At 38.9% G+C, this 23,104-nt stretch overlaps 2 protein-coding genes across 3 annotated transcripts; one reads left to right on the forward strand and one right to left on the reverse strand.

Annotated features, from left to right (window-relative positions):
* Nucleotides 1-1,363: 1,363 nt before the first annotated feature.
* LOC136711564 (baculoviral IAP repeat-containing protein 1e) lies at nucleotides 1,364-23,100 on the reverse strand. 2 transcript variants are annotated; one of them, XM_066687898.1, is made up of 14 exons: nucleotides 22,979-23,100; nucleotides 17,671-18,316; nucleotides 17,146-17,245; nucleotides 14,456-14,537; nucleotides 13,712-13,769; nucleotides 12,900-13,025; nucleotides 11,645-11,744; nucleotides 9,814-9,859; nucleotides 9,172-9,229; nucleotides 6,810-8,771; nucleotides 5,945-6,115; nucleotides 5,365-5,526; nucleotides 4,043-4,207; nucleotides 1,364-3,954 (listed from the first exon to the last, which is right to left on the reverse strand). In XM_066687898.1, the coding sequence occupies exons 2-14, from the start codon at nucleotides 18,236-18,238 to the stop codon at nucleotides 3,545-3,547; spliced, it is 4,008 nt and encodes a 1,335-aa protein (XP_066543995.1). In that variant the 5' UTR covers nucleotides 18,239-18,316; nucleotides 22,979-23,100; the 3' UTR covers nucleotides 1,364-3,544. The 2 variants fall into 2 exon arrangements, with proteins under 2 accessions (XP_066543995.1, XP_066543996.1); XM_066687899.1 differs by having other exon boundaries at nucleotides 3,753-3,949.
* On the forward strand, nucleotides 20,298-21,168 carry LOC136711332 (general transcription factor II-I repeat domain-containing protein 2A-like; the record flags this gene model as incomplete). The annotated part of the gene is given in 2 exon segments (XM_066687495.1): nucleotides 20,298-20,796; nucleotides 21,083-21,168. Coding segments are annotated over 2 exon segments (585 nt in total), but the record flags the coding sequence as incomplete, so codon positions are not given.
* Nucleotides 23,101-23,104: the final 4 nt, after the last annotated feature.

Below are 23,104 nucleotides of genomic sequence, written 5' to 3' on the forward strand. Positions count from 1 at the left end.
GCAGATCCTGTTTTGATAAAGCTAGCATTTGGCAACAGGGTAATGAATTTATGAATAGCAGTGGGATTTAGGCAGCGAGTTTCTATATTCCTCTCCTGTGTGTCTGATTCTACTCTAGGCAGCTCAAATGTAATAAGGCAGTGGTCGGAAATCGTCTGGTTTTGGGGTGATATTATTAGGTTGTGAATCTGTACCCCACAGGTAATAACTAGATCTAGTGTGTGATTGTGATGATGTGTGCGTCCAGACACATGCTGAGTGAAGCCTCCAATAGGGACAAGAAACTAACAATGAGGGGGTCGTTTTTAATGTCAATATGTATGTTAAATTCCCCCCAAATAATGAGTTTATCATAATGTATGGCTAAGTCAGATAAGAGATTGCTAAATTTGGTCATAAAAAAGGAATAGGGGCCTGGTGGCCTATAAATAGCTATAAGCTGAAGAGGTGGATTAAGCCTAAATTCTACCTGGTGAATTTCAAAAGATGCGAAGCTGTCTAATGGCTTAGTAGACAGGCGCAGGTCTGTGTGGTAGATGGTGGCCAGCCCCCCCCCCACGGCCTGTTGCACGGGCCTTCTGGCAGTAAGAGAAGTCATTAGGGGAGGCTTCTACTAATGGAATAGTGTCGTCTGGTCTTAACCAGGTCTCAGTCAAGGTGAGCACATCTATGTGTGTGTCAGTTATGGTGTCATTTATTAAGGCTGCTTTGCTAGGTAGTGAGCGGATGTTTAAGACAGCCAGCTTATACATGGGAGGAGTAATGTGAGCAGGTAGTTTCTGTCTTGTAGTTTTAATTTTTATTAGATTGTTGAAACGAGGGCCCCGAGAGGAAGGAATACATCCGAGAGTATGACAAATTACTGTTTTAATAGGATAACTATTGATTGTGTTTGTATAAGATTTAATCTCAGGACTATGTACTTTATTGGATGCCCCCAGGCACGGATCTAGGATCGGGGTCAGGCTATGCTGGGAGTTACAGGCAGACTGCAGTGTAGGACTGCGAGCCTGCAGCCTGACCGGTGCTCTGAGGAGTCATGTTTTTAAACAACTAGCCATATTATCAGATAACATTAGCGCTCCTCTCCAGCTCGGATGGAGCCCATCTCTTCTGTATAAGCCAGGCCTTTCCCAAAAACAATCCCAATTGTTCACAAAAACGAAATTATTTGATGCACACCAGCTTGTCAACCAGCTATTTAGAGAGGACAGCCTGCTGAAGGCCTCATCCCCTCTGTGTAATGTTGGTAGTGGGCCAGAGACAATTATATGGCAGGTGATAATCTATGGTCCAACAAATGTTCAGTGGGATTTTCCAATGTCACACCAATGAGATTTTTTTTTCAGCGTAATGAGCAGTGTTCTGGAGAAATTTTTATTTTTAGTTCAACAAATGAGGTATCAAATATGTCAATACAATACATTAATTCACTTGAATGGAATAAAAAGCAGTGAGACAATGTGTCTCCAAGACCAGGGTTGAGAACACCAGGTACAGGGGTCAGGGTGTAACCTTAGGACTGGAGTTGGTGGGCTGGAATCTAAGCAGGTGGTAGTGCCCCTTTAATTCTGAATTAATTCTTAATTAGAGATGGTACCAGTCACAGTGGTGTCTGCCATCTTTCTGATGCAGAAGATGCTCTCTGAGTCTTCCAACCTTTAACCTGGCCACTACATATATCAATATTCAATATTAATTTGCTGAGCTGAGAAGCAATCAGACAAAATAACTATACCAAGGGGACACCAATCGAGCCTGCTTAAGTTCTTGTAACCTTGTGGTGTTGTCATTGAGAGTAATGTCTTGCTGTTGACAATTTGTCTTTTCACAATTTTGCTTTGAAGTTGCAAGTTTGGAGTTTTGGAGTTTCTCTCGAACCTCAGCCTCAATCCCCAGCACCCTGACCTGGATCAAGAGGCGATAGACTGCAGAATCACCCTCCATGGAAACACAAAAACAGTCTGCACTGGACTGGACATCTGGTTCTCATACTGCTGAGTGGAGGACATGTCTGCTACAAAGCCCTGCACACTGACCTCCACTAGCACTGACACAACCAGAGAAAGTGAGTGGGACAACAGTTAATGATACACACAAATTGACTTATGCTTACACAAACAAACACAGCGGTTATTTTAAAGAGAGAGTGAAAAAAACAACTCAAGCTAAGTTGTTGGCTGCATTCAAATGTTGTGAAAATCTCTGTTATTTAGACCAGTACAGTATTTTTCTTTTAGACCTAAAGGCTGAATTATGCTTCTGCGTCTGCATCTCTGTGAACATGCACGGGGATCATATGTGTCTGCCAACATACTTGCACGTAACGTTAACACATGCACAAGGGGGAAGTGTCACATTTACCAAATCAGAATCTACAGAAAACTAAGACAAAACAAATAAACAGAAACCTGTTTCTCAATAATAAATTTGTAGTAGTATTTTCTGTGCAGCTTGACGATTGTATAAAGATAGAGACATGGGGCTGTTGTTTCCCAAGGTACAACACACCACACTTTATTATTTTTATACCAATACTGTGTGTGGTTTACATACTTGTTGGTTTGTTTGATTTGTGTTATTGGATTCTACAGTTACATAATTAAATCTTGTTTTAAATCTTGTGTTGTTTTAAACACATGCTTGTTCAGTTACTGACTTAATTCTTAGTAGAAGTAGTACTCCTGTAGTAGCAATTTTTCCAGTAAAGGAAGAGGTTCACACTATTAGTGTTCTCAGAATTGAATTGATTTAATTCATTTTGGGTAACCACATCTCAACATGGTGTGTTTACCAGATATATTTCCCTGCTCAACCAATCAGCATTTGTTTGATGCACAGGACCGCAGACACACACGACCCGTAGTTGAGATTTTGGAGATGTGCGTGTCGGCTCCTCTGTGAGCTATGCTTACCCAGAAACCCATTCTCTGCGTCACTATACAGAGATTTATCGTTGCAGAAGCATAAATCAGGCTTGAGTCATTACAGGGCAGTGTTGATCAAATAATTTATAATAAGAAGGTGTCATTTATTTTGTTTGTACATCTTAAGTATAATGAAAGAAATATGGCTATTGATGACATGATCCTTTTGCAACGGTACCAATCATTTATTTATTGCAACAACAGGCATCTGATTACTTCTTTTTACAAAATTAAATTCCAGTTCATGCCATATCATAACTCTGAATCTCCAACTATCTGTCTTCCCAGTTCCATCCTTATTTGTTTTATTTGTCATGCCCACAGCCCACTTTGGCTGCATTTATAGACTGGTTAGCACAGGTTCTGTAACATCCTGCTACAAGGAACAAGAGACATAGACAAACACACAGGTAACTCAGCTGCTTAACTCACTGCAGTGCACCATTTAATATTTGATTTAATCCAGTATAACTGTCCAGTCCATTTATAGGCCAGGAATGTATCCACTGTTCCTCACCATGGGATGAGCCAGCGTCATAATAATATCATAGAAACATACTTTTTTTACTATATATAAAAATGGTTAACAACATATAAAGATCCTGAAGGTGCATCTTTTATGTAAATGTAGAATCGAAAACAGATCTGATTCCCTTTAATATTAAGATCTTAATCTGATCTGGGGGCTGAAAATCAACGACATGCAGATCAATGCCAACCAGAGAGGAGTGGCTTTCCTCCAGGGCTCTGACCAGCTTTGTGTCCTCCTCCTTTGAAAACCATCCAACCAGGGAGAGGAAGCGAAGGCAAGGCATCCGAGACACAGCCCTCACCAGAACCTGGATTGTCTCCTCCCCAGGATCCACAGGAGACACTGAGTTCCTCCGGGACAGAGACAAGCTGCTCAGCTGTCCTAGGTTGTCGAGCCCTTCAAAGAACCGCCTCCAGCCCAAATCAGTGACGGTGTAGTTGTCGTTGAGAAGCAGCTTGCGGAGCCGAAGCAAGTGGCCGGCCTTCGCTGCCTGTGCTGAGGATGAGAGGGAAGGAGGCTAAGCATCATTCTCAAGGTTCAATCACACCAAGTGTATCAGAGCTCAAGAACTGCTAAGGCCTACCTAGGATGTGCAGAGAGTCATTATTGAGACAGGAGTCCATCTGCAGAGTGTGCAGGCTGGGGAAGCTGGGAAGCAGCTGCACAATGAGGTCGCCCCTCTGGGTCATCTCACTGCCTCCAGACAGCTTCAGACACTCAAGATGTGACAGAGACTTCAAAGACTGGGCTGCATGGGGAGAAGGGGCAGACATTCAAGAGTGACCTTTCACATGGAACATGGAGATATCAAACCCATTAGTAAAGGTTCAAGAAAACATTGGGGAAAACTAGGCCTGCATCACTTTTTGCAATTGTGACTTCTTGTATCTCGTACCTTGACCAATGGGTCTGATATCTCCACACAGGCAAAGTTTATCCTAATTATTTTTTACTAATTTACTAAACAAATTGTTAAATGTCTCGACATGAAACTCCGGAGTTGTAGATTTGATTCCTGCTTTTCTTTTTTCTTATATTATTTTGTTTGCCAACACATTTTCTATTTTAAAACTACTTTTACATATCATGTAGCAAGTCAAAATGTGTCTGTTTCCTGGTAAATTTTCTTATTGTCAAATAAGTACAATGCCAGTTGCTTTTCTATTTATTTAGATCTACCACTCCAAAAGTCCTTGGAAATAATCCATCTATCCATCCATCCATCCATTTTCAAAACCGCTTATCCATGTGTGTCACGGGGCCTTGCAAATAATAACATTCTGAAATAGTTTTGTATTTAAAGGCAAATGGCCTATTTTAAAACAGAAATAAATGACTTGAAAACATGCCAGGCAGCGACATAGGTGCTGGAAAGGTGCTTTTATTTACAGTGCTATACATTCACTGACACAGGTTTACTGTGGAAAATCCAATTGGAAATACAATCAGCAAATTCAACTAATACTTCCGCAACAGTATTAATTTAATAAGAAGCTGGACGAGGCAAAATCCAAGGTAAAATGCCCCAAGAACAAGCAGGAACTAAAGACAGCTGCAGTGCAGGCCTAGCAGAGCATCACCAGGGAAGAAACCCAGCATCTGGTGATGTCTATGGGTTCCAGACTTCAGGCAGTCATTGACTGCAAAGGTTTTGCAACCAAGTATTGAAACTCACAATTTAATTCATGATTATGTAAGTTTGTCCAAATACTTTTGAGCCCCTAAAATTAGGGGGACCACATATACAAATGGGTATAATTCCTACACCCTTCAGCCAATTTGGATGTAACTAACTTGATTGTTTCCTTTCAAATCCATTGTGGTGGCGTGCAGAGCCAAAATGATGACAATTGTGTCACTGTCCAAATATTTATGGACTAACTGTGCATATAACAGAATACTTACTCAAAGTGATGATTTGCTCTGTGTTTAGTTTGAAGATCTCCAGACTTAACTCCTGTAATTCTTTGCAACAAGACAGTGCCTTCACCAGGTCTTCAAAACCAGGACAGGATATACATTTTAGGTGGAACACAGCCAGACTGCTGAAGTGTTTGATAAACCAAGCTGTAGACAAAAAAATCCTTAAAGTCTATGTCCGTATAAATAATCACAGATTATTCTTTTATCCCCTCACTATGGAATCCGCCATTGTTAATATGCTCAGCCCACCTGTTCCCAATGAGATGCATATAGTCAAAACACTTTTTCTGGTCTATGACAGAAAAAAACCGAGCTGGGGTCAATTCCATTTCAATTCAAGTTCACTTCTGAATTTGGACTTGGAACTGGAATTGAAAAATGCCATAGGTACAGAATGGGAAATGGAATTGATCAAAAGAAATTCACCCCAAATCTGCACTAAAATACTAGATTAGAGTACTACATTACCAAAATATATAACTATTTCTGTGTTAGGCACTGTATTTATCAAAGGATTGAATACACATTGGTATGTATCATAGGAAAGGGTAAGTCACCTTACCTAAACTGGAAGAATCTTCTGAGAGGTCAATATTGTACAGTTTGATACTTTTCATGTTGACCAGCTTCCTGAATCCAAGTACTATATTTTCAACAATCTGTGATGCAGGACTGACAGACACGCACAGCTCCTCCAGGCTGGTAAACTTGCCCAAGCTGCACAGAACATATTCTGGAAAAACAGTGAATTATTTAATTTAACAAATATGCTGCTTTACGGAGACACCGTTACCACAATAGTAGCCACACTTATGGCTTCTGCTTGTTTTTGGAACTAAAGCTACTAGCAGTAATTTCCTTCTCCTCTTTGGACATATAAGATCCAGGCTTTAGCAAATTGCTTAAGGGTTGTCATATGTGTAGGAAGTTAATTCAGAGCATTTTTGTTATATTCCCAAAATATATTGTTTACAACTTTTTTCTAAAATATATTTTGACATAATTATTAATACTGGGGTTATGGATAGACAACATTTCTGCCCACAAAATAGTTATGTTAAGAATTGCACTAGGTTTGTTAATTTTGTTTAATTTATTTCATCTTACAATTCAGTGAAGCCACTTTTATCTTTGGATTTAGATATCCCAAAAAGAAAAAAACACATATTTCAGCAGGGTAATTGTATTTTCAGCCATCTTTGCCATTTAAAAGAGTGAATAGGCTTGTGAATCAGCCCTGTTGTCATTATTTGTTGTTGTTATTTTGTAGTATTTTAAGTACATTTTAATGGAATTTGAATGTTGCAAAACTAAGAGCAATCTGGAAGTATTTCAGAGGATGTGATGTATTATCTCTTTTTGTGCAGTAAATTTAATGTGCTGTTTATATCATTCCACAAAATAAGTTTGAACTGAGGAAGGATTACCAGGCATTCCTTCAAGTTCCAAAACTTTAAGTGCTGAGTTCGAACACAGAAAGTGCCTGTCCTTCAATGTCAGGTCAGACCCAACTATTTGGCACCTCTCCCAGTTTTCTTTGTACTTTTCAAGGGCGCTCTCTATGGCTGAGAGGAAACCTGGGCTGTTGTGCACTTCCACTTCAATCCTCCTGAACAGAGAAAACAGAACAGACAGATAGAAGATGTCGTTCCTTTCCAGTGTGGAGACATTCTGTGCAACCAGCTGCAGTGTTTGCCCGGTGATGTTCTGCCGCTGTGCTGGCTGGAAGGCAGCAATGAACTCCTTGGGAATCTGCACAAACGTCCATGAATAAGGCTGGGAAGGATCTGTCTCCACACATTCCAAGCAGTCGGAGAGGGACACACGAACACATCGCAGCTCTGACAGGCATTCTGGACAGTCTGCCATGAACCGCAGCACAGATACACCCTGTGGAAGAGGAGGGTCGAACTGCAAGGTCTTCCCTGCCAGGTGCTCCCGAACGAGTGTCAAGCCCACTGCAGTGCTGTGGCTTTCATAGATGAGTTTGAGCACCCACTCCACGCTGGTCAAATGGAATGTCTGTCTGTCCACCACCCAGGTCCTCAGCTCAGGGTTCCCTTTAACAAGCTGGTCCCAAATTTTAACAAATTTACTTAAAACAGAACTGCCTACAGTAAGAGAGCTGAACTGTGCATCTATTCCCTTGTCTGCATCAGTGGAGGTCCAAGTTTCTATATGGCTGTACTGTGCCAGCAACTGGGGGATGATGACTGCTGCAGCTCTGGCAGAGAGGTGGCAACAGTGAACGAGCAATAAATAGTGGAGCCCTATTGCTTTAGGAAAAGGCATGATTTGGCTCAGACATGCCATAGCAGTCTCTGGGTTGTCCGCATTGAAACGTGTTGCTAAATATCTCCCTGCCAAGTACTCCTGGAAGGTCTCATCTACAAAGCGCAAGAGGGGAGGCCCCCCTTTCCCCTTCACCAGTAATCCCTGATCGGTCAGATGACTGGGGTTTAATCCGGCTTGAGCCAAGTCCTGTTCAGAAAACTCAGACCGATTACTCATCAGCCCTTCCCAAGCCAACATTTCTGTTAAAAGCAGCTCCTCATCCTTAGCCTGACCCTGCCTGAGATGCCTCAGGTAGGTGCTGTAGAATGAGGAGCCTGGGGTCAGAGCCTGCCCAGGTTTTTGCACCAGTGAAACACAGAGAGCCAGTGCACAAAACGGTATTTTCAAACTCTTCTTGAATGAAGGGCTGCATATTTTAAACAAAGACTTTTTCATCAGTTTTAAGTGTGGTGCCATCACCCTTTTAACCAGGTATGCCACCCTGGAGGTAGGTAAATTATGTAAAGTGATTTTGTGCCCGGGGAAGCCAAGACTCGCCATCAACAAAGGACGTAAGGCAACGACAGCAGAGAAGCAACGAGATCCTTCTTGGGGCTTGGCTCTCTCAGCCAGAGTCTCCAGTAGATGGTGATCTTCCTGTTCAAAGTCATCCAGGAGAAACAAGGATGTCTCCGCATGCATCCTCATCATCCCTGCAAGCTGTGCTCTCAGGGAAGGGTCTGCGTTGATCTCGGACAGAGAGGCATAAAACACAAACTGGAAGCGGCTTAGGACAGGGCAGTGCTCAGATGCCCAGAGGATGGCAATCTTCTTCAGCAGGGCCGTCTTCCCCATGCCTCTCTCTCCTTCCACAAAAGTCAGGCCACTCAAGCTCTTCAGTATGTCAGGCAGGGTCACCATCTTTATCAAATTCCCCTCGGCATCGGCCAGAGTCATGGCAAGGTCCATGAATGTTAATTTCAAGTCAACGGCGAAGTGACTGATGTCTCCTGCCACAGGTGTTTTTCGGAACTCAGGACTGTTGTAAACGGTTTTCAGGAAGGTAGACAGTCTCTCCTCATATTCTTTCAAGTCCTCGTTCATATATTTAGTTTCTGAAGGGGAAACAGATAGAAATACAAGGAAAATAATTCTAGCTAAACATTCTTCATGAATGGGAGCCTACAATATGAGACAACAAAGAAGGATCATTATGTTACTTCATAAATTTAAGCAATACATTTATTATTTTTGCTGTCATTTCAATGTTTTGATCTTTGTGTAACACAACAGCATTTAAACAGTCATGTACAAAATACATTCAAGAGCAGAGGTCCTCAGTCCTGGTCAAGGAGTGCAGTAAATGTTCCAGCTCTTTAAAACCCAGCAATATTACAGTTGGGAAGACTGAGTTGCATTAGCTCTATTAATACAACAATTAGTGTAATAAGGTAATTAGATGTTCAGGTGTAATTAATCCCATGATCCATGAACCAGAGTACCTGAAACATATACCTGGAAATACTGCCTGCTTGGTGATTGGGATTTCCTTCTTGGATGCTGATTCTGATTTCTGGAAACACAGGATTTTCATCATGAAGTCAATGAATGAGTTTTACCAACTTGCTCTGATGTCTTGGACTGTATGTTTGGTTTACCTGTGGGTGACTTTCTTATAAGCACTTCACTTATTTCCTGCTCCTAAAGTTGACAGGGCAAATCATAAATAAAAGCATGTGGGATATTGGGAAATTAATATCCATGTGATGGAAGTATACAATTTTAAAACACCCTTCCATGCCCTAATTGTATCAGCATTTTTTTTTTTTTTTTTGAGAGACATATCAATTCAAATCCCACCGGAAATAGTGTGAATGAAAGTCCAAACATAGTAAGAAAACTTTTTTACTCATCAGTTGCTACGTTTATTGTACTTATTATTTTTCTTTCAATATTAAGCAAAAGTGTATGTTATAAGAAAAAAACGTATCAATTTGTTAACATTTAAACGTTTAATCTGTAAACTATTAACATCCCTAATATCTACCACAATTTCATACTCTGAAGCTGCCTCACCAGTTATTTTGTATATTATATAAAAATGTTTTTTTTTGTTTGTGTGTTATAAATAAAAACAGTTTAGCTTTTCCTACCTACCAGAGTGTTTTCTGGATGTTGCAGCATCTGTAGAACATATGAACACCTAAAATGATATAAAAAAACTATTTTGATAATTACTTATTTCTGCACCTCTCATAATAGTCATACGTACATACATACATACATACATACAGACATAAATACATACAGTGAGGGGAAAAAGTATTTGATCCCCTGCTGATTTTGTACATTTGCCCACTGACAAAGAAATGATCAGTCTATACTTTTAATGGTAGGTGTATTTTTACAGTGAGAGACAGAATAACAACAAAAGAATCCAGAAAAATGCATTTAAAAAAAGTTATAAATTGATTTGCATGTTAATGACGGAAGTAAGTATTTGATCCCCTATCAATCAGCAAGATGTCCGGCTCCCAGGTGTCTTTTATACAGGTAACGAGCTGAGATTAGGAGCACTCTCTTAAAGGGAGTGCTCCTAATCCCAGCTCGTTACCTGTATAAAAGACACCTGTCCACAGAAGCACTCAATCAATCAGATTCCAAACTCTCCACCATGGCCAAGACCAAAGAGCTGTCCAAGGATGTCAGGGACAAGATTGTAGACCTACACAATGCTGGAATGGGCTACAAGACCATGGCCAAGCAGCTTGGTGAGAAGGAGACAACAGTTGATGCGATTATTCGCAAATGGAAGAAACACAAAATAACTGTCAGTCTCCCTCAGTCTGGGGCTCCATGCAAGATCTCACCTCGTGGAGTTTCAATGATCATGAGAATGGTGAGGAATCAGCCCAGAACTACACGGGAGGATCTTGTTAATGATATCAAGGCAGCTGGGACCATAGTCACCAAGAAAATAATTGGTAACACATTATGCCGTGAAGGACTGAAATCCTGCATCGCCCGCAAGGACCCCCTGCTCAAGAAAGCACATGTACAGGCCCGTCTGAAGTTTGCCAATGAACATCTGAATGATTCAGAGGAGATCTGGGTGAAAGTGTTGTGGTCTGATGAGACCAAAATCGAGCTCTTTGGCATCAACTCAACTCACCGCTTTGGGGGTGTTTTTCTGCTAAGGGGACAGGACTACTGCACCGCAACAAAGGGACGATGGATGGGGCCATGTACCATCAAATCTTGGGTGAGAACCTCCTTCCCTCAGCCAGGGCATTGAAAATGGGTCGTGGATGAGTATTCCAGCATGACAATGACCCAAAACACACAGCCAAGGCAACAAAGGTGTGGCTCAAGAAGAAGCACATTAAGGTCCTGGAGTGGCCTAGCCAGTCTCCAGACCTTAATCCCATAGAAAATCTGTGGAGGGAGCTGAAGGTTTAAATTGCCAAAGAGTGAAGAGAGAATGAAAAGACATGGGAACAGTGGTGACCTCTAAAGGGGAAGGAGGGTGAGGGCTAGGGAACCGTGACAAGTAGTAAGGTGCACAGAAAGAGCAAGATGGAGAGACAACATGCTAAACAGTTTTTGCTTCAGGGCTGGCAGATAAGCCAGAGCTGACATTCAACTGAGCTCACACTTCAGCATCTTAATGCATTTTCCTGAGATTTTGAATATCAGTAGTGCTAAAAACAAAAACAGACCATGACATGACGTTGGTGTCCTCATAGCCAAGAAGAGATCACAATTAATCTGAATGTATTTTGCTTTCTCTGTGATGGGAACAGCTGAGCTTAAGGGGGAATGCAAGTTAAATTGGGTTGAATGTGAATTCTAGGCTTCTGACATGGTTTAGCATATGGGTAAAGGTGGCGTGATGCCGTGAATTACATTTCCCCATCAGCTTTCAGCCCTTACCATTAATTAAAATAATGTATAAATAAACAACAACAATAATTAAGAAGTAACTCACTTTGGAGAATATTTCCTGTGGTATTCAGAAGGAACGTCTCCCTCTTTTAACTGCAGGTCCTCAATGCCACAGATGAAGCACTTCACCATGTCCTGTGTGCCTGGAAAGAGCAATCACACAACATCTATGGGACCAGCACGTGAGTGTAAGAAACTTTTTCACGCATTGCAAACTCACAATTTCCACAATATGAAGTCCTTTGCATATGTTTATAAATACAACTCACCCCATGTACAGTGGATCATTATTTACTACGCTTTTAAAACAATGTCCAACTAACAATGATGAATAATAGATGTGCTGATCTGAGTAATTATTATAATATAGGGGTGAGACGATACATTGTGTATTGATGAAAACAATACAAACACCATTTGTGTTTTGTGCATTGTGATATGTCTAAAATCAGTTTACTATAATATTTAAAAACTGCCAAACATGATAAGTGGAAGGTATACGGCACCACCCAGAATCTGCTTAGAGCAGTCGTCCTCCCTAACTGAGCAGCCAGGCAAGAAGGGCATTGATCAGAGAAACCACCCAGAGGCCAATGACAACTCAGAGACCTACAGCATTCCATGGCTGATATGTGAGAAACTGTTCATGCTCAAATACCACACAAGTCTGGACTGTATCGAAGAGTGTCAAAAGGAAGCCATTTCTGGAAAAAGGTCATATAAAATATCGCTTGGAAATTACATGGTGATGGCAGCATCATGTTATCGGGATGTTTTGTAGTGGCAGGGACTGGAAAGCTGGTCAGGGTAGAGGGCAAAATGGATGGTGCTAAATATAGGCAAATCCTAGAGGAAAACCTGTTTTAGTCTGCAAAAGACTTAAGGAATATTATTATTATTATTATTATTATTATTATTATTATTAATAATAATAATAATAATAATAATAATAATAATAATAATAATAATAATTAGTATTAGCAGAATTGCCACAAGATATACACATTGCACAAAACATACAAGAATATTTTTACAAAAATTAATAAGTGCAATTAATAAATTAATGGATTGACTGATCAGTCATGCTGATTGACTGCTGCTATCCAAAATCATTTCAAAATGCCAAACTATTATACTGTATATTCTGACTATTGATTTACTGTAGCAGGTTGTAAAACATCTTTGCATTTCTCAGAAGGTGGGTGATTAAATATCTCTTCATGGCGTTCTGACATGTGCAAACGGTAGGCATGGCAGATGGAGGGTTAAAGTGCACATCCCTCATGAACTGTGTTTACCAGTATAGAAAAATCCAGCTCTGCTGAGGTCTTTTGGGTCTGTCGGGGAGTCTGCTGGCCAGTGCAGGAAGGACTCCAGACGAAGACGCTCATCTTCAAATATATTCTGCTTTTCCCCCAAAAGAGCTAAAACACAGAATACATGTTACTCAGCCCAGAGAGGAACTCAAACGGTTTTGTGGCTTCTTTTTGTGCCAGAGTCAGAGGGGGGTTATATAGAGAACATTGGACACCTTAAAAACATTGGGGGGAATTTTCAATGCCGTATTTCCAATTTTAAATGTACCTCCCTTTGACCTCCTATTTTCATAGGAATTAATAGTGTAAATGCTAGAAACTGAGAAACATGGAAGTTGAATTTTTATTTTTATTTATTTTGTAGTTGGCAGATTAATTAAAATTGGAGGGAATGTTTGGAAACTATATGAATGTCATCTGTATTGACTAAGGCACCCTTTTCCCTAAAATATTGACTTAAGGTAGTAAGGTAGGTGTGAGCAACGTTCATGTAGGTAAAAGGGAGAAGCTCAGTGAAAATGTCTGGACTATACTACCCAGATTTGATACATTGCTGTCTGAACTATACAGCTCAGGTTGTGCTCACAGTGCTTTTACCTGCTGTGAGAATTGTCATAGAGGCAGCAGCCTGACCTGTATGGCATCTGAATTCTTAAAACTGGTTGCATTGGACTCATAATTCCTTTGAGTAAGGACCTTTATTGATATGAAGAACTTAAACAGTATACAACATTACATTTTTTGAAATATTTAGCTCTATAAGATGACAATATCAATTTCATATTCAGACTTACTTGGGAAAATGAACTCTCTTCCCACTGGAGTGTTTATTACATTATTATAATTAGAACCCTGTCAAGACAAAAATAAAGCATTCAGATATTTAATCCTAAACCTTCAGTGAACAGGCTAGGACAAAAGGAAACATTGGCATTGAATTACATTTGGTATGTTGGGAGATTGTAATCATGAACAACCAAACATTCAGACAAACAATTAAATTAATTAGACAAAATCTATACCAGCTTAATAATAACTTCTCTGGAAGTGCAGTTAAATACAGTGTATGTCAATCACTGTCATGTCAATAAACTGGGCTGGCCTGAGATCTCCTTGAAACTGAATCTTGCCTTAAAAAGGACAAAGGAGTAGTAGCCTAATAACAACCTATCCCTTAATGCAATATATACTGAAACAACACATTGCAAATTTCAAATATTTTATACCTGTAATCTCAAATTTAGTTTTTTCAGAGGATAAATCCATTTGACTTAATAGGCCACCTGGGACACTTTGATCACATCTTAGTTCTTGATGAATTAATCAAGTACAATTACTGATTAAATTAATACTCTGTTCCTTCTGGACTGAAGGCTATAATTGTGTTTTTTCCAAATGTTCTCTTTGGTACTTTATTTACCAAAATAACATCTACTACAGAAATCAGTGATACATGTTTCCAAATACATGATTTAAAGGTGACCTACTGAAGAGGGCTCGCCAAGACCAGAGACCCCTGCTTTTTTCAGGATCTTTACCTTTACTCCTTTGAACATATCATATGTGTTGATGTAGTCCTGGATTTCTTCTCTTGTTTTCTCATTCTGAAGGTATTCACACCTTCATAAAGCAGCAACATAAACATTTAAATGACAGATAAAAAATAAACCATAATTTACATGAATTTGAATCCTCTATCTACAGTTTTAAATTTCTCAAATATATATATATATATAACTCCGTTTAAATCAGTGGTTGGGAAGCCGGGTACTGGAGGGCCATTCCTGCACATAACCTGTAAACGAATCTTAACTGATTTATTTGAACAAATAAATAGTTGTGTTTATTTCCCTCAGGATCGGGAAACCCCGATGGTCACCCCAAGTCCCAGACAAGAGCTCTGCAGGTTTTAACAAGAACTTCAAACAGTGGTGATTTATCACGATAAAGAACTTTCTGATCTCCTTGCTGCTGTAATAACTATACTGCCTGGAGGGGAGGCAACCATTAGGCCTAGGCCCTAAGCCGTGGACCCCCAGATATAAATTTTCTCTTACATGCCATCCATAGGAGTTTTTTGTGTCTAAATGGTTTATTTACTTAAATGTTCACTCACTTTATTCTAGATCATGTAAAATGTTTACAGGTCTATATTTTATTTCATTGTATTGATGTATTTTATTTTGCTATACGTTTGTTGTATGTTTTCCAGTCTGTAAAGCACTCCGTGGCTACCCTGCGATGGGCGCTATACAAATAAAAATTGATTGATTGATTGAACTGATTTAGAGCTGTGTTTTTAAATCCTGTTCCTGGAGCCCCACTTCCTACTGGTTTTTGCTCTCAATTACATAATTAAATAAATCTTTAATTGCACAAATTTAACAATAATGTTGGACATTTCATTTCACATCATTGTCAGCTAAACAATATAAACAATCAAATTAAGTTTAAATTATTAGTTCAAACACCATATCAATTAAGCAGTTAAGTGATTCTCTGGAACAAAACCCAGCATTACATTACATTCCCAGCATTGAAAATCACTGATTTTGATTATTAAAGTTTCTATTAAGTCCCTACAATCTTAGATGGAACAGAATCCAGTATCACTGCATCCCCATCTGGATGAGCGTCAATAAAATACATTCAATATTTATAAAGTTTAGTCATGGAATGACCTCAAGGCAATGCGTGTAGAAGCCAACTCAAATAGATATGTTTTGAATTAAAAAATTGGAGACTCTCAAACCCATTAACAGGGATCCTGATAATTTAAAACACCTTCCATCTTCATGCAGACGCTGATATTGTTGCTGGATCCAAGAGTCCCTTTACATTGAACTATTAACTTTGTGAGTTTTGCAATTAAGTGCTGGGTTACTGTACTATTTCAGTGACCAACTGTCTGGAATTCAAGCAATTAACGAGACAGTGGTCTTATCTTATCATGACAGTGTTCAATATGGTCTATGTCCTTCCTGTGCTGAACAACATTAACTGGAAACCTATGTACAGTTCTGTAGAAGAGAGTTTCTCAGTTCTTGTCCTGTTGGACCCCTGTATCTTTTGTTTTTCATTTCAACCAAATATGTTATTGTGTGTAATTATGTAGCCTTTATTTTTTTTCTTAATTATCCCTATTTTACCTTTTGTCAGACAAATACAATTATGTAAAATTGTGTCCTATTTGTTTTTATAAACTTATCTCTCTCAAACCCATTTAATAATAATAATTCAGAAGCAGAGTACTTACTCTTTCAATAATCTGAAAATTGTTTCTCACACACAAAATAATATTATATTAGGTAAATCCATGTGTATCTTACCTCAAGAAAACCAACTATACAGTAAAAATGTCCATAGTTATACTTAAATATTTGTATACTTGTAAAAATTGAGTGTATAATAAAGAAGGACCTCTGTGAACCACAGACCCACGCAGTAGTGACTCCATAGCCACTGCTGCCATGCCTACCTAACACTTATGCCAATATATCTTGCGCAATGTGCTCAGAAAATGGGACGAGGAAGGGGGTGCTATGGTGTGAGAGTGTGATTTGTTGTTATGGTAACAATCTGAAACCTTAAAGAACAACTATGGAAGTTTGTAAACATTTTTATGATGTCCTCATGTGCAGGTAGAAAATAATAATTAACTGTTCACTTCTACTATATAAGCAACTTATAACGCTAACAAGTTTTACACTCAGCAAACAACTGCGGCTTTCAAACAGACTAAAGGAGTGTGGTTTCCAGGTTTCAGGAAGTGTGATGTCATCATCTCCAAATAGTGAAAAAACTGTTCTATGAAACACTTGTTTGTGTGATTTATTTTAATGACGCTCAACAATATGCTACATGGAACAGTAATTAATCTCTGTTGAGTTCCTTTAACAAATCTCTACTTTTTGTCTTTCCTTTGTGCACCTGATCGTGTTGTTTCCTGGCAGGTAAGCCTGTAAGTGTGCTTAATGCAAATGGACCATGCAATAACTCACCATTATACACCTGTTGGTTTTCAATTTGAAACATGGTGCCAATCAGGCAACACAGATCTGGGGAATAATACTCAGCATTTCAACACCTGGGTAATAAAATAACCCATAGTAATGTGGCTGATTGAAAATTAAAGGCTTCCACTTAAAATTAAGTTGTCTGTTCAGTTTTCACAAAGCCCTAGTCTTCACCTTTACTCCCACATGACCCCATATTTATCATGACTTACTCAGGAAACCACTTGGCGTGCTCTCTCCAGGGATCATCATCCACTTCCCAGTGACCCAAACACCCTCCACAAGAGAAGCACAGCACATTGTCTTTCTGTCCTGCAAAGTTGATGTGGAAATTGTTGAACTTGTTGGATTTCTGGTTTCATACTTTTAACATCTCAGCTACTAAAGACTGTTTAGTAATGTACAATATTTGTGTTCATCTCTATAATTTGTTATTAGAATAATAATGACTGTTTCATTCTACAGCCCCATTTGCCTATGTTGACTAAGCAATTTATTTATTTTTGTTTTATGGAAGTAGTATTTCAAAAATATTTGGACAAAGTTCAATGTTTGCATTCACGTTTACAATTGGAAATTGTAACTGCTGTAAGGCCTAGACTGAATGCCTTTAACTTCAAGCCTGCTGGAATACTGCTTTTGAAAGTTACCATACTGTCAGTTGAGCACTTAACTTAGGCTTAGACACTCCTGTATTTCAGCATGGCCAGGTATTCCAGCACACAACACGGCCATACCTGTATAGACAAATCCAGCATCTGCAAACAAGACAGTATCAATCTGGGTGTAGAAAGGCCAGTTACTGAAGGACTCCAGTCGCTTCTCTTTGGTGTCAAAGGTATCTGGGCTCATGTAGTCAGATGCCTGCACACGTGTGTCATATTTGGGTATATTCCTGACATCCTTTCCTGTGATAAAGCCACATCCTGGCTCCCGTTCCTCATGCACATCCAAAGGTGACCTCTGCGGTGGCACATAGCACACTAGTATGCCACAGCAGAAGCACTGCATCGCTTTGTGTTCTGCAATGGAGTAAAACCCGGCCTCCGCCAGTTCTGATGGGCTTCCCCACACATCCTCCCATTGGAACGATCTCAACCGTTCCAGCTCGCTCCTCATCCTGGGGTTGTACCGCCGTGGTGTCTGTCTCCTGAGCATCTGGAAAGAGTTTTCCATGTCTTCTATAGTTTTCACTGCTCGGAGGTTGAAAAGGGGTAAGGGGTAGTCGTAGATACTGATCTCTTTACGATTATAGTAAAATTCATCCTTGGGGTCTTGTGTTGCACTGGACTGTTCCACCGCCATGCTGAATTACACAGGCCAGTTGCACCCTCAGTTTGAGACGATTAGTCTTTTTTCGTTACCCAAGATAGATCAAAACATCTGTGGAAATCATGGTGCACAGCTGGTTAGTATTTCAGTGAAGCTAGTTCAATATATAACTGCAAGAAATGTAACTGCAAAAAATCTACATAGAAAAACAAAGGGGTGTTCAGCACAAACTACCTCCAACTGCTCATAATCCCAATTGCACCACCCGGAGACCTAAGTGTTAATAACAGTAAATCTATAGCAAAAGAGTCTCCTGCTCCAGCCTTTCTTATTTTCTGGGTTGCTATTTGAGGAAGAGCACTCCTCTCCTCTCCTTCCTTGATATTGTTAAATATGTAGATCCGCCTCCAGAACCCAGACCTCCTTTCATCAAAATCATCATCGAAGTGAAATATTCAGTTAATATGATAATGTCAATTTGCTTTTACACCAAGAGCTTTTTGCCATTTGCAATAATGTATCTAATGTATGGTGAACTTTGTAATTGTAGCTAATTGTTTATCGTATATAGCCTATATGTATAGACAGTGTTAGCTTTCTTTTGTTGAATTATCGAGCCACCCCCTGTAAGTTACAACCTAGAAGTTTTAGACTTGCAGAACTGAAGATAGACATTTGACAAGGGAAATATATTAATTCAATTCCCCATTGAACCAGCATTTAATATATATATATATATATATATATATATATATATATATATATATATATTAGAAAGCTTCGGCTGCAAAGGGTTAAGAGTACTTTCAATGAAAATATAGAACTGATATATATCTATATCAATATTAATAAGTTGCGATTATAAATACATCAAATACACCTGTAAGCAGACCTTACAGAGTGTGAAGGAGCCTAATTGCCCTGTTTGTCCTTCAATGTCCCGGAGTGAACAGAAGAGCGCACTGACGAAGAAGAGTTTTAGCGCTGAAGTCACACAACTCTTTGCGTTAAAGGCGGAGACAAGTCAACTGGGAAAATATAGCAGCGACGGGTGGATATAAATCTAATGTAATGCTACCTAGACAGCTGTAGAAATTGTTAAATTATGTATCAAGGAAATTATAATACACAGATAGATAATACCAAATTATGATATAATCATGATTCAAATTTATGATTTGAAAGTTCAGCCAAAAAACCTTTTGGCACCTATCAATTAATTAATTACTGAAGCAGTAGCCTATAAAATTAGGAGGTGATATTAACGAACAATGTATTTCAAAATTATTATTATTATTATTTTGAATCAATACAGAGACAGATGACACGAAAATATGGCGTAGGTACTTTTTCAGTCAAATGCAAAGGCGCTGAATGCTGATTTAAAAAAGAATGGACAGAAAAATATTTTTTTGCAGATGTAGAAGGTAAAGCAACTTGCCTAATATGTAAAGCTAACGTCGCAGTTTTTAAAGAGTACAACTTGCAGAGGCACTTCCCGAGTAAGCATGCGGCCAAATATGAAAAACTGTCACCCGATGCTAAAAGTAAGCACTCACAGGATCTGTCTGCAAAAGTCTGCAAAAAGAGCAGGTTTATTCCACAAATGATGGAATTACAAGAACAAGTTAGGTGATTGCACACAAAATTGCCAAAAACAGCAAACCATTCAGTGAAGGGGAATTTTTTAAAGAATGTTTAGTCTACTTCGCTGCAATACTATGTCCGGAAAAAAAGACACAGTTCGAAAAGTTGTCACAATCACGAAGAACAGTTACAAGACGTGTGGAAGAGGTAGCTGACTTGTGACGTACAAGACACAGCCCAGTTGTTGGTGTTTTTAAGAGGCATTGACACAGATTTTACTATCACTGAAGAACTGGCTTCAGTGCAATCAATGAAGAGCACAACAACAGGAAAGGATTTACTAGCAGAGGTGAATGAGTGCCTCTCCAAACTGGGACTTAAATGGGAAAAGTTGGCGAGTGTGCCAATGAATGGGTGCCCCAACTTGACAGGCAAAAATGTGGGGCTTATGAAGACCAAATAAAAGCAGCAAACCCAGAGCAGGAAATAATTTGTATTGCACTGCATAATTCACCAAGAGGTTCTCTGCAAAACTGTTTTGAAACTCACTCATGTTGTAGATATAGTTACAAAAGTGGTGAATTTTATCAGAGGAAAGGCACTAAATCACAGACAATTTGTTACACTGTTAGAATTCGAGTAAGAATACACAGATCTCCCCTATCATTCAAACGTTAGGTGGCTTAGTTTGGGTAAAGTGCTAAAAAGGGCGTGGGATCTAAAATCAGAGATTGATGCATTTCTGGAAACAAAAGGGAGAGACGGGGACTTTCCTCAACTGAAAGACGCAGACTGGCTGCCAGATTTTGCGTTTGCTGTTGATGTAATGGGTTTCATGAATGAGTTGAATTGCAAACTACAAGGAAAAGGCCAGTTTGCCAATGAGATGTACTCCCTTGTCAAGGCCTTCATGACCAAGCTTCTGCTGTTTTCTTGTCAACTGGAAAGCGGGAACATCGCACATCTGCCCACCCTGCAACAACAGTCGCCCCCTGCTGACAAGGGTTACCCTAACCCTAACCCTAACCCTAACCCTAACCCTACTGCGTGCATTGCATGGGGAATTTTTTAGACGCTTTGAGGACTTTAGGAGGTTGGAAAATGACATGGCTGTGGTTTCATCTCCATTCACATGCAGTGTAGACACCACTTCCGATGACCTCCAACTTGAGTCGATTGCAGATCAGTTCAAAACAGTGTCCTTCCTTCAGTTCTATGCCTCTTTGAATGCACAGACCTTCCCCAGGTTCAGGGCACATGCTCAGAAAATGCTTGTGCTCTTTGGGTCAGCCTATATATGTGAACAGACATTTTCAATGATGAAATTCAACAAGTCCAAGCACAGATCCAGCTTCACCGACGGAAATGACTCCTGACTTCACCTCACTTGTCAACGCCCATACGAAACTCTCCTGTTCACATTGAGTGAGTCGCCCTAAAAGTTGATTTCATGGGTCTGGGCTGCCAGAATAGCTGTTGTAAACAGCTTATAGTACAAAAAATATATTGTATAAAGTTAGATTATAACAAAGTCAATTATACCAAAATTTGCATTGAGTAAAAATCTTCAAAAGTGATTTCATAGACCTAATAACTGTTGTTAACAATATACCTTATGTAATATACTGTGTTAAGTTAAAACAATTAGTTAAATTATAAGGCAAATATGTGTTGAAAAGGAATTTCTTAGGCCTTCGTCTGCCATAATAACAATTGTTAATAAAGTATAATACAAAAAACATTGTTAAATAGTTAAGTTAGATTATGAAAATGGAGTTGCATGGAAAATAAATATGTATAAATATAATATGCAAGTTAACAGAGTTAGCTATTTTGTGTGTTTTTTAAGCGTGTTGGTTAAAAAAAGTAAAGTGGCCCACGATGCTCGCTAACATTATCAATGTGGCCCTGCAGTGAAAAATTTTGCCCACCCCTGCCCTACACCCTCCTCACTCAAGTGCACACTCTGTGACGTCAGCATAACGTCATGCAAAGTGTACACTTGTCAAAGGGTGTAGGAGCCAGTGTGCTACACCTGCCTAATAAGTGTGGGTCCTAGATTTACTTCTTGTCCCGCCCATCGAGAATGATCGATGCCTGTAAGAAATATAGGGATAGACAGGTTGTGTCAAAATTTTTAAAATAAATAAGAAAATAACTAAATAAATATCTAAATAAAAGGTATTCATGTATATCTATATCTATATAATTTATTCTGCCATTTATGTATGAAGTATTATTCTTTTAATTATCATTTATTTCTTAGCAGACACCTTTGTCCAGGACGACTTACAAAATATAAGAGCAATATATTTATGTATCTATTTATTTAGTTATTTATTAATTTTGGTTCAAATTGTCCTCCATAGAAAATTAAGCAACCTTAGAATATAGTCTTGCGTTTTTTGTAGCGGGTTGTCAAAGTTAATTAAGCCCTTAATATAAAACGAATTTAATGAGTTTTCCTTTCTTAATCCGCATGGTTTAATGTATGTGCTTACATATCCCAAAGAAAGGAAGCCAAATACACGATTTGAACAAAAACGTGATAATTGTCACCACAACACAATTGTAACCCTAGATTTCATATCAAGTGTTATTTTTTCAATTTCACCAGTTGTGCGAACCATTGCAAATATGTAAAAAAAAAAAAAAAAAACGGGTAAGAGCAGAAAATGAGAAACGAAATTGATTGAAGGAGTTGCGTAATTTACTTCAAGGAACCAATATAATTAGCATAATGCAGGTTCCCCACTGCTCCAATAGGTTTTATACTATTATTATTATTATTATTAGTAGTAGTAGTAGTAGTAGTAGTAGTATTGTATTATTAAGCTATTAGTAAAAATAAAAAAGAATCGGTAGTATGAAATCTGCTCGATTTAATCTGACACGGTTTAAATTATTTAGTTTTGTCGACAAAAGCCTTAATGGGTGAGAGCTGACAAGCATTAATACAATTATAAATAATAGTACTTTTTGCTTTAAACAAATGTGTATATTAAAGTAACTGGATATAGCCTACAAGTAAAAGTATTAGTTTAAATAATAATAACGTGTGAAATCAGTATTCTGTAAGATGCTTTGAATAAACCTGACCCACGAATAACCTAAACATTAAGACGTTTCGTATCCAAAGACCATTATAACTGCATAGAAAAACAAAGGGTGTTCAGCACAAATTACCTCCAGCTGCGCACAATCCACATTGCACCACCCGGAGACCTGAGTGTAACTAACAGCAGATCTATATATATATATTGCAAAAGAGCCTCCTGCTCCAGCCTCTTTTATTTTCCGGGTCGCTATAGA

The sequence above is a fragment of the Amia ocellicauda genome, chromosome 16 (genome assembly GCF_036373705.1).
Source record: "Amia ocellicauda isolate fAmiCal2 chromosome 16, fAmiCal2.hap1, whole genome shotgun sequence".
In the NCBI taxonomy this organism is placed as follows: domain Eukaryota; kingdom Metazoa; phylum Chordata; class Actinopteri; order Amiiformes; family Amiidae; genus Amia; species Amia ocellicauda.

What these genes read in the sequence shown, in the direction of transcription:
- LOC136711564 (XM_066687898.1), bottom strand. Translation starts at nt 18,238, where the DNA reads ATGGCGGTGGAACAGTCCAGTGCAACACAAGACCCCAAGGATGAATTT. An exon ending in ATATGTTCAAAGGAGTAAAG is followed by an intron (nt 13,770 to 14,455) that starts GTAAAGATCCTG and finishes TTGTCTTGACAG; the next exon opens with GGTTCTAATTATAATAATGT. An exon ending in CACAGGAAATATTCTCCAAA is followed by an intron (nt 9,860 to 11,644) that starts GTGAGTTACTTC and finishes ATATCATTTTAG; the next exon opens with GTGTTCATATGTTCTACAGA.